At 43.0% G+C, this 12,149-nt stretch overlaps 1 protein-coding gene across 5 annotated transcripts in view; it reads right to left on the bottom strand.

The window, feature by feature from the left end:
• Positions 1–11,309, bottom strand: part of PTPRM (protein tyrosine phosphatase receptor type M) — a 699,551-nt gene extending 688,242 nt beyond the window's left edge. For 2 of the 5 annotated variants that reach the window (XM_039845843.1, XM_039845845.1), the window contains exon 1: positions 10,746–11,260. In XM_039845843.1, the coding sequence (XP_039701777.1) occupies positions 10,746–10,818 (73 nt within the window). In that variant the 5' untranslated portion in view covers positions 10,819–11,260. Of the gene's footprint in view, positions 1–9,988; positions 10,724–10,745 lie in introns of those variants that run through there. The other 3 variants (XM_039845844.1, XM_039845846.1, XM_039845847.1) reach the window with 3 other exon arrangements.
• Between the last annotated feature and the right edge of the window lie 840 nt (positions 11,310–12,149).

The raw sequence follows: 12,149 nt of genomic DNA, 5'->3' as shown, positions 1-12,149 counted from the left end.
ATTTTGTTGCTTTTTGCCCAGCCAGCATCCACTCTCTTCAACTGGCAACAGAATCCATTTTTCTCATTTCCCCACTCTTACTCCATATTGTTCAGGTGTGCTGACCTCACCCTTGGCCCAGTGAATGGGCCAAGCAGAGCATGATTTTAAAGTAGAAGCAGGTGCTGTGAACTGACTCCATGAGCCGAACAGCAGGAGTGATTTTTACCATTGGGGGAGAGAATCTCTCTTTCCCCTGGGCTTGTTGCTGGAGGATTCAGCCTATAACAACTTAGAAATATCAGAGGGAGAGATGCTTACTTAGAGAGGAAGAATAAGAACCCCGAAGACAGTTGCGCCCCTAGGACCAGCCGTGCCCACTCACAGTCTTTACTGTTACCAGAGCCAACAATCTCTTTGACAAAGGCCAGCTTTGATTGAGCTTTTCTGTTCCAAAAAGTTCTAACAACAACGGACCACCCATTTGAATGTGGCTTTCTAACAATCAACACAAGGAGGAAAACTTGATGGGTTATATAATTCACTTTATCCACAAGAAGAAACTAACTGCACAGGAGAATCACACCTTTTCCTGGAACTAAGGCCCAGAGGAAATCTCCTCAGGTCATTTTAAAGATTGTATATTGTGTAATAAAACACCCCTCAACATCTTTCTAACAGACACAACACTCCATCTGATATGGTTTTGTATAGAATACACCTGAATACAGGTGAATGACATCAAATCAAAGCATAAATCAGTAAAAGGCAACTCTGCATCTGTGTGTATGGGGAGGAAAGATATAATACGGTGCACAGACCCCATGCTCAGAGGACCAGGCTTTGTTAGGAGTGGAGATAGTTTTACCTCCCAAAGCTTCAACCAATTCTCTCAGCCAAGCTTTTATTAGCCACTGGGCAGCAACAAGTTTGAGAATACCATATCCTCTCAGCACAGTACCTAGTATATAATTAGTGCTCAATATATGGTTTCCACTTATTACTATCAATTCTAAGCTCCATATCTTCCTCTGTGCAGAGGCAGCCAATGGCAAGCGTAAGAAGCATCTAAAATCTTTCAGACATCTCTTCAACGCCCATTTCCTTTTAACAGGGAACGTCATGCTGTATCAGGCACTCTCTCAGATCGGACTCAACATTCTAGACATTTCTGCCATCCTCATCTATCAAAAATGACCCATTGATCCAGGTCTCATTCTCTTATACTATGCTATCTGACAAACTAATTTGAGCTAAGATGGCAAGCCTCATATGCTTTAAATGACTGGAGAGACCTCATAGATCTTTGAATCAAATGTCTTCATTTCACAAATGAAAAATCTGACATCTGAGGATGTCAACTTAATGAGGTGACAGCTGGTTTGGGATGTCATATTTGAGATGACTTAATGAGGCACCTCTCCCAGAGATGACATTTCAACAAGCACCTTTCTTCCTTGGTCAAAGTGGTGAGCTAGTGAGAATTTCAAGTGCTTTAACATACTGGTATGCCCATTTTGAGTTTTGTGAGTATTTGAAGAATTACTACAATCAAAATGCCAAGCTTTTGGCCCATACTTATGGGGCCCCTAAGGCCAATAATTCTAAAGCATTCTCATGTTTCAGTGAAGAGATAAAGGAGTAAGTGCTGGAAAATAATCTTCCCAATATCGTCTTGTCTCATGATCTTCTCTGAATGAGTCACCCCAAAATGCAACTCATATCTATAAATTTAAAGATCTAAAATCATCTGTGTTCTGATTATTCAAAAACATCTTTGTTCTTTCACTATAATATCCTAAAAATTCCAGACGGATTATCATTTACCAGAGGCCACCAAATTAGAAGACGGTTATGAAGCAGATAAGAGTCTATAAAATATCTTGCTTCACAATTCATTTGTTATATCAGCCTCCAGGCACAACTATTGAAGCTTTGGACCCAGAAAAGGGATATCTTACTTTGAATCATAGGAAATTGCCAATATCCCCACCCCTTCTGACTTATAAAAACAATGAGTTCATATGGTTAACCTACAATGGACACGGACAATGACAAAACAGACTGATCCCCTCTTTTCCATGCCCCGGGGACCCCATATCTGAGGTATGACCTTAACACTCTTCACTTGCCCAAGTCCCTCTGTGACTGGGCAGGCCACTACTCCAAACCTTCCGAGGGTCAGTAACACAGGACTGTCAACAAGCTGACTGCAGTGGCTCCCTGCCCACTGAGCGGTCCTAGAAAGAAAGGGAGGGGCTCTCTAAAAAGTCACACAAACCACAAACAGGATGAAGGTGGTAACTGACAAACTGGGCAAATAGAAGAGAATCTCAAGAGTATATACACATAATGCCAACAAATAACAATTATGGGTATTTGTACCACATTCAGCAGTTCACATTTCAAAAGTCAAGGAAGTGAAAACCACAGTTTATGAGATTATTGTCAAAGCAGCCTCTTTTTATTGAGTTTCATCACCTGAGAGTACACCACACTGAATGAAAAAGGAATGAGAACATGCCAGCTCTACTGAAGATATGCCGGATGTTAACATGAAGATGTCTGTTTAATTTCATTCTGTATCAGAAATAAAAACTGTGCAGAAAACATCTAATATTCCCTGTCACGGAACCTTCTTACTAGCGATACCATAGTTGTTTTAATACACCAGTGACGAAATCAAATCCCCCAAAGAATCATGATAAATCTCCCACATAATGAATTTTTTTTTAGTGATCAGTATTATACCAAAATTCTACTTTCTGGCAATAATTGCTTTATAAACTTTTATTATATACGATAAAATTACAGGCTTAATTTTACATATTTAATTAGCAAAAGGTAACACTTTTTCCTTTAAATTTAGTAACTGAATCTCTACATACCTATGAATTACTAAGGGTACCAAGAACAAAACCCACAACCTGGGCCTATTGTTAAGGTTATTATAAATACTTTAAAAAGTCAAACTTGATAGAAAGAAAAGAAAAAAAATTAGCTTAATAAGCATAAGCAATTTGATATTTTTCTTCCCCAAGGGAATTTCATTCAACCATTTATTTATTCACTCAACGAATATTTATTAAGTGATTACTACATGCTTAACACTGTTCAGTAATTTGATTTTATACATTATCAGCATTTATTTTAAAAGGAGTGCTTTAGACTACTTTATATTTTTGTATCTAGAGAGAAAACAACAATGAGTCAATTTCAAGCATGTAGTTATGACATGATTTAAAGTACCTCAAACTACTCCAGCAGAGAAGAAAGATTAGATTTTTTAATAGAACCTATTAAAAAATGAATTGTTAAATGGGTGTGGTCCAGTGCCCTTTCTTCAGCTACTACGAACCTATTCTGATTCTACCACTGGAAGCAGAAGAGAAGTATAGGGCCTCAGTAACCCAATCTAAAACATATTATTTTCATTATATGTGTTAAATCTGCTTTCTGCATATTGAATAGGAATGAAAGACTAAAATGAATATTCATCCATCTGAAAACAAACTGATACTCTATAAGCCCATAAAAAGTAAATGCTTTGCTTCTGCTTAGCCTGTTGTATTTTGAAATAAATCATTCTGTTAAACAGTAGCCTTTTCCTCCAGGGGACATGCTAAAATCTTATCATTTGACAAGTCTCTGACAACTCTACTCTCATTCACTCTCTCCTGCACATTCTGCAGTCATCCTTGTTTAACCTGCGAGGTCACGTCCCTCCTCCTTTAGCCCCAGTTTCAAGGTAAGTGACACAGTCTTCTTCTAGCACATCTTCCGACATCCTTGCTTTTAACTCAGGGTTCAATATTTGTGTTTCTTATAAAAAGTTTTTAATAACTCATCAGTCTTCTGAGTTTTAAGCATGCAAACTGACTGAATCAGATTTCCATGCAAATTTTAATGACTTCCTAAATTACATACCTAAACCTACAGTGCTGTAGAAGTAATCTCAGCTGTAAGCACAGCACACAGCCACTTCATATGAATGTTGCACACCTACACATGGCCATTCACTCTACTGCCTTTTTTGGTCTACTACTAAAAGGCCTGATCCAGAAGGCCCCAAAGGTTAACATGAACTCTTACTTAGTTGGCAGACATATAATATTACTTCTAGTTCCACTGCTATCGATAGAACAGCAGCAATATACATTACAGCCACAGCCAAAAAAAAAAAAAAAAGTGAAGGATTATTACAGAGGAATCTAGAGCTATCTTAAGATCAGTGCCAAACAATAACAAACTACCACTACTACTAGCAGAACTACAACTTCCACCAAAGAGTTAATTTTACAGTAAGGAGGCAGAGACACATGTACAGACAAATGAAGGTCCACTAATAGTGTGCCTTCCTTTAACTTTGAGTCCAAGAAGCCTTCCACGGGGAAGGCTGGGCCTTCCTGGCTCAGGCAGGTGGGGTTAGGGATGCAGCTACACCTAGTGATCAGCTGTGGATCACAGCAGCAAGAGCAAGAAGCAGGAGGCTAGCCTGCCTTGTGAAAAGCACTCTGAACTCATTCTCTCAAAGAGAATGCTTTCAAGATAAATCTGTTAAATGACATCGCAATCACTCCTATTTGCCTGGAGTGTTAAATGACAAAGATGCAATGATTGCCTTTTGTGGATAACAGAAAAACAAGGCTCTATTTTAGAATACACATTGTCAGTACTTTAAAAAGATGTATAATAAAAACTTCTCATTTTCTATTTGGAAGTTGAGTTCATTTCCGAAGCAAAGTTTCACATTTCCATGTTAAAATTCCAAATTCTATGTACATTAATTCCCAGTTCTCTCCTAAGAAAGTCTTTGTTTCTTTCTATTTCAGCGGATTCCAAAACTTTTAATAGATGGACAACTTTTCAAAGTATGGTAACTATATCCTATCTTTCCTCATTGCCACCCCAGTGGCTCCCTCACCAAAAGGTGCTCAATAAATACTTACTTGAATTAAAGGCATTATTTTAATAGGCACCTTGGGTTCTCTGCTTATTACAACAAGCCAACAAATATCTTCTATACACAATATCAACCCAGGAAAATTTCCAGTGGCTAATCATCACTGCAAAATTTAATTAAAACTTTATATTGTAGTAAGTAAAATTATAGAAAACTTTTTTTCATTTCAGTTTTACAACTGGCTGGATCCAATATCTTGCCCCAGATAAGACTATTATTTAAAATGTCTCGCCGGTGGTTTTCACCTAGCAGGTAGAGAGTCAATGCACAATCACACCCACCTATTCATTATTTTGACAGTGTTCATCAAGAGCTTCATAAGTGCATGAATGTGAATTATATTTTCACCCCTAGTTCTCTTCCAGCTCTTGTTAAGGGAGGCTGAAAATGCAGGATGAGGATCCCAGTACTTTTAGAATAGTAGTTCTCACACTTCAGCGTGTATCACAATCCCCTGGAGGGCTTGTTCCAAGGCAGACTGATGCCCCCGCCCCCCTGAGTTTCTGATTCAATAGGTCTGGGCATAGCCCCAGAGTCTGCATGTTTAACAAGTTCCCAGATTCTGATGCTGCCGGTCCAAGGATAACACTTTCAGAACTACTCTTTTAGAACGTTTCTCAAAATGCAGCCACAAACCAAAATCACCTGGGGATGCAGTGGGACCCTCCAGGGACCTTCCCACTTCATAATCATGGTGGCTCGCTGTAGAAATCAACGCTGGGTAGGACCACTCCAGGGGATCCTGGGGCACACTGTTTTGAGAAGCAAAGGTTCACACACAGCTCATCATCAACACTGTTTCAATGCCTGCAGGCCCTCCCCAAGACCAGCAAAACCGCTAGCTGTACATTTTGTCACTCTTTGATTACCCTCCTTTAACTTTCCATATGTTCTACCCTAAACAACAAAGAGAGTGTAAGGACAGCGATGTTCCCTTGCTAGGATCACCAGAAGTTATGCTGCTTACGCCTAAGCACAGAAACCATTTCTTCTCATGTCTGCTTCCTTCTTTTATTCTTCTCTCACACACTCCCACCTTTTAATTATCCCTGGCCTCGCCATCTGCCTCACTGATGGGGAGCAGGGGGACTACGGATTACCAAGGTCGATGACTAAACCTTTCCTGCTCCCCACCCAATTTATTTTTCTCTCTTTTTTTTAGAGCTACAGGGTATACTCAGGCTTTCTGATGACTAACTGAAAACCACAGCAGTATTTTAGGAACCAGAGAAGCTGAATCCTCCTAGGATGGGAAGTTTATATTATTTTATATCTTTAAAAAAAAAATTTCATTAGTGAGTTTGAAAAAATTCAATGATTAAAACTTCTCTCACTTACAAAATAAGCTTATTAGCATGTTGTATTTATAAAAATAATTAGCATACTAAGATATGAAACTGTAGGAAAGTTTGTATGAAAGTTGGTTTTCAAATAAAAGAATCTTAGAATTAAAATTAAAAGCACAGTGGACACCACCCTTACAAAAAATGTTATACTATTAAAAAAATAGGTAAGTACTTAGTAAAATGCCTGACCCCTAACTGAAAACTATGTCTATATTTCTAAAGATATTTAGAAAATACACCCTCATTCTAGAAAATTTAATAAAATCTAAAACAAAAACTGAAACAATAACCCAAAACAGTTCCTCTAGCAAAATGGATATACACAGACTATGAATTCCTACAATGTATTACAATTGTTATGGAACTATGAAAATTTTAAATAAAGCCATCAACTTTTATAGAATTGTCACAGAAATACTTAAATGTTAAAACCTAGTTTTCCCAAAACTAAAGACTATGCTTGATTCATATAGGGTTTATAGAATCTGAAAATATAATTCAAATTATCTGTTCTCTAAGGAAAGTTCATTTAGAATTACTCAAGTTATACTGTATATACACATATCCATATATCATTATATGTAAGCAACTTCTTCTGAAAACCTGTAAAATAACTCTTTGAAAGCATGAGATTAAAACTTATAATTTTCCAGATCAGAACAATTTATTATACTCAAGCAATACTTATTTACATACACATAACACTAAAAATGTTACAGTAATTTCTTGGAATATTTCTTTCATGCTCACTTATTTAAATTTGAAGAATTTTCATCATATCAATTATTAATCTAGTTATAGCACCATAAAGATGTAAAATGTCATGACTATAGATATCTGAAAAAGAAAAAATAAATCGAATTGCTACACAAATCTATCTATTCCCACTCTTTGAAAAGAGCACTTTAAAATTTTGTATTTTGAAATAAATTTAGATTTAAAGAAAAGTTGCAAAAATAGTTCAAAGATTTCAAGTACACATTTCACCTGCATTCTCCAAATGTTTACATCTGACGTAACTATAGTAGAATTACCAAAACTAAGAAATTAAACACTGACACAATACTATTAACTGAACTACAGACTTTATTCAGTTTGTGACTGTTCTCTTACAAATGTCTTTAAAAAATTTTGTTAAATAAATTTATCAATAAGAGTCCCAAATTCACAAGGTCATGTTAAGGCTTAATCTATTCCAAATACTATAGTGGAAACAAAGAGCCCAATCTGTTTGTATTTCTATTTCTGCAAAGCCAAGCTTGCGTATTTAACAAGATTTAATACATCAGTCCCAAAATAATGTAAAACTAAACACTCTATTGTATAATATATATTACAACTTGGCTTTTAAGAAATTGAGTCAAAGAGGAGTGACTTGCCAGCCGTTTGGCTCTCACTGTGGGAAAGAGAAATGTCAAGCAAAAATAAAATGATTTAACTTTCTTCCTCACATCTTACTTGTATACCCTTTTACAAAAATCATTGTTAATGATCATTAAAAGCCTAGGAAGGCAGAAAGTGAACCTCCAATACTTTGCCTAACAAATTAAAAAATATAAAAATGGAAAGTGATTTTTAAAATGGAATATTTATAGTAAATAAAGTCCCCATAGACCAAAAATCTAATTCTTTTTTTTCTTCTAAGTGTAGCACTTCATTTCTGATGTCTAGCATCCAAATTATGTGTACTATACTCCCAGAAATGATTAATGAATAATCATATAAATTCCAAAAGAGGATATAAGAATGAGGAGCACTGCAGAAGGGGAACAGCAAAGTACCTTCTGTATAAATTTTAGTTACACAAAAATACCTCCACTGATTACATAAAATCTCGTGATTTAGTTCATTGGATGACCTAAAGAGAATCCCTGAGGAAAATGTTCATTTCAAATGAAGGAAAAATGCAAGCCAAGTCTAACTCCTAACAATCACTTCTCTCCATCTCTTTTGCGTCAGTCAATTCACACACAATTTGAATGTTTGTAAATGATCAGGATTCACATCAGTAATGTATTCAATAAATAGTGAGTGCCTGTTAGGTCTAAGGCTCCATGCTAAGTGTTTTATGGAGAACCACGAAGAAAAAAATGACTTTGCCCTCAAGAAGCTTACAATCTAGCTCCTCTATCTTTAAAATTGATTCCTATATCAGGTGCAGATCAACCAAACATTACAATTTCCAGAAGAACCATAAAAAGGAATGTGTCAATGTCACTCATATCATAATTAATTTTCTCAACATACAGAAAGCCTGACTTTTCCAAAGCATTAAGTGCCTAGCATCTGTACTGCCCGAAATGCAAAGTGTAGAGAATAAATTTAATGCACTGTAACATATCTGCTCCTTGCACACACAAAATTTGCCAACTTCGAATTTTTTAAATTTCAACATTTCTAAGCAATCTTTCACATACTGCCCTTTATTTCCCCTTTACCCACAAACATAATAGAATAACTCTGGCTTTCCAAGTAAAAAGAAAGCACATTTCAATTAATGGTATGGTAACTCAAATAGAATGATATATTTCTTCTGGAAAAAAATATTTGGCTAAATTTTTTGAAGGTTTATTTTGACTGATAATTTAAATCAGTCTTAACAAAGATACAGGTTAACACTATCTAGGCTTGAAGTACTTTTTAGTGATGAGGGACTATTTAAATAAGCTACATAAATACTTGTTTCTACCCTCTTGCACACAGCTCAAAAATACATCCAAATGCTATTTGACACAGCTTAACTTAAAAGAAAAAAAAAGAAAGAAAGAATCCCAGGCAGAGAGTTATGGATCTTAATAAAGAGAAAACCATCACTAAGGCCCTCACACTTGCATTCTAATACTAATGAGTTATAAGACTCTAAAACTGGCGAGTCTACTCCATAATTCACTAATAAGAACAAAGGCCAAAATCTCCATCACTTTTATATCATATAGCAGTGTATCATTTTGTTAAATCCTCTGGAGCAAGTGCAATTACCAGACAGTTAAGGAAATATTAAACTTAGAAAAAGGGTATTTCTCTATTGAAGTTGACAGTTTGGGTTTCACAGTACTGAGCCAATCAGCCAACTACAAGCTCAACTTCATCTCTGCCGCCAACTGTGGTCAAGGGTCCTGCAGCTCAGAGCAATTCAGGAGACAGGCTTCTGCGCCTGTGTACCTTGAGCTCCAAGAAAGTAAAAAATGTATGTCTCCACAGGCCAGAGAGCCAAACGTATCCAATGTTTAAAATATGTATTTACTGCCAGTGAAAGTCTCCTTAATCAAATTAAAGAGTAAAAAAAGGTCCAATTTATTCATTCCTCATGGAAACCTATTTTGCAACCCAAGTTTAAGATCAAACAGTGGACTTATTAAAAGAAAAAAAAGAAGTCCAGTGCCTCCACTGTAGGTGGACCTTAATTAAACTAATATACATGAGAAAGAAAGTGTGCAAATGTTAAAGCTCTTACTGTCCATCCACGTGTGTGTTCCAGGTACAGTTGGCTATTTGGTAACAGGGGTAATCCCTATAACACCACTGCAGGAGTTCTGCCCTTCGCCTGACCCCGGACTCCAGTCCACTGGTCCTCTCCGCGAGGAACTCCTCCAGGCTCAGAACGCCCCGCGCGTGCAAGCGGACACACGTACACGCACACTCACATTCACACACACACACACACACATTCGCACTCAATGCCAGACCCTTTCCTGCCCACCTGCGACCCCTGGGCCGCGTGGCTGCGCTAACAAGTTGCCGGAGCGAGCGGCGCTCCGCTGGGAGTCGAGGGTGGGGAAGTGGAGCCAGGTCGGCGCAGGGCCGCAGCGGCGAGGCCTGGGTTCCCCGCCACTTGCTCCGGGGCCGCCGGATCCTCCCGCTGGGACCGATGAGGAACGCCCGCCTTGGCTTTCCGGAGCTGCCGGGACGAGCCCGGGTTAACGGCGGCGACCGGCCGGGGGCGGCGGCAGGAAGGGCAGGGCGCCGGGCGATCTTCCCCGCCGCTGGAGCTGCTGCCGGGTGCGGCGATAGCCTGGGTCGCAGCTGGGCACCGGAGATTCGGCCCAGCCGCTGTTCGGGGTCGGAACCACCGCGCAGCGCCCACGCCCGGCGGCCCCGCGGCCGCTGCTCCGAACTTCACGCAAAGTTTTCGTTTGTTCCCCTGGGAGCCGGCCGGGGAGTCGGAGTGGTGGCCGTCCGCCCAGAGCACGAGCCCAGGCCGCGGAGGGGCGGGGGCCGAGATGGGGGTCCTGGCTCCGGGGCTAGTCCGCTCCACCAGCCCAAGTTCTAGGTGTCCGCCCTCCTCGCCCAGCCCTCGTCCAGCGCCGACTAACCGGTAGGCGCTGTGCCGGGCCCGCCGCGCCCCCTCCCCGGACGTGCCGCCAGCCTCGGGCTCTCCCACCCTGGGAATTGCCGGCGTCCCGGGCTCCCACTCAGGGCCGCGCGCCCCAGGCGACGGCAGAAGTGGCCCCACTTACCTGAAAACGTCTCCCCTGCTGCAGTTAGCAAAAGTCCGGCCAAAGTCGCCAGGCAAGTCCCAAGTCTCCTCATGTTGCTAATTGAGCGCCGGGCCGCTGCCCAGCGGCGGTCGGTGGGCGCGCGAGATCCGAGGGCGGACTGGAGCTTTGGGTTCAAGGCAGCGAAAAGATAAGGGTAAACAGCCAAAAACAGAACCAGTCCCCAAAGTGCCAACAGTTGCAGAAGTCCGAACTCCAGCGGCTCCTGGGGCCAGGGGAGAGGGTCCTAGGTCCTTCTCTCCGGCCGCTGACCCCACTCGGCGTGTGGCGTTGCTGCGAGTGGGAGAGGAGGGCGCGCCCGCCAAGCCAAAATCCGCCCTGCGTTCCGCTGGCTGCACTCGCCGCCGCTCTCCTTCCCCTGCTCGGGACCCGAGCCGCCGGCGCCGGCTGTGGCCGCGGCCGTGGCAGCGCGCGTCCTGCCCGCCGCCTCTCCGCCGGCAGCCCCGAGCCCAACCCCCGGGCGGCGGCGCGCCGATGGCCGAGCCTGCGCCGGCTCCGCGCGGGGCTCTTGCTCCCGGACTGACTGGCGGTGCCCCGCAGGCCGGCTGAAGGGAGCGCCCACGTCACCGCCGCCCGGCGCCGCCGCGGCCCACTAGAGGGCGTGAGCGCCCGGCCCCGCCGGCCCGCGCCCCGGCGCTCGGCGGCCGCAGAGTCTCCAGGAGGGAGCTCGGCTGGGGCCGGCCGCCGCCGCCGCCGCCGCCGCTGATCCGGCGTCACCCGCAAGGAGAGGAGCCGTGAGACGCTCCTCTCCCCCTCCTGGCCCCAACCAAGTCTTCTGTTTTGTAGTTGGCTTCCGGGAGGGCGGCTGTGCGAGGGGCTGCGCCTCAGTCAGAAGTTTGTCCCGGGTCACGAGCCGCTAGTAGTTTGTGAGAGCGGCGGAAGGGACCAGCGGCCTTCAGCCCCGTGGACGCGGCGAGGCAGCTCCGTCCCCGGCGCCTGACGCCAGTGTTACCGAGCAGGGCCAGCTGCACCCCAGAGTCGCAGAGTCCGCGCTCCCCCGCGGCCGCAGAAAAGGCGAGCCAGGAGATACGCGAGGCTTCGAAGGGCTCCGGGCTTCTCCGCGCTGCTGGCGGAGTGAAGTTGGCGGGCGCCGGGGGAAGAAGCGGGAACCGCTGGCGCCACGACCCTGCAGCGCGCCAGCTTGCCCCGGGGGCCCAGCAGACAGACGCCCTCCTGTCCCCGAGCCCCCGAACCCTCAAGGCAGGACATACTCTGCTGCTTCATTTTGCGTCCGCGGTCCCGGGTGGGCCGGAGAGAGCCGCCGGCAGTGCACAGAAGGCGGTGGTGACAACGAAACGAGGGTTTGGACATAACCTGTAATTTCTCTGGTGCAAAGTATTGGGAAAAGGGGGAGGAGGAGGTGTG

The sequence above is a fragment of the Pteropus medius genome, unplaced genomic scaffold (genome assembly GCF_902729225.1).
Source record: "Pteropus medius unplaced genomic scaffold, Ma_sr-lr_union100, whole genome shotgun sequence".
NCBI classification, from domain to species: Eukaryota; Metazoa; Chordata; class Mammalia; order Chiroptera; family Pteropodidae; genus Pteropus; species Pteropus medius.
The sequence above is the reverse complement of the archived record's forward strand: the minus strand, read 5'-3'. Positions and strand labels throughout refer to the sequence as shown.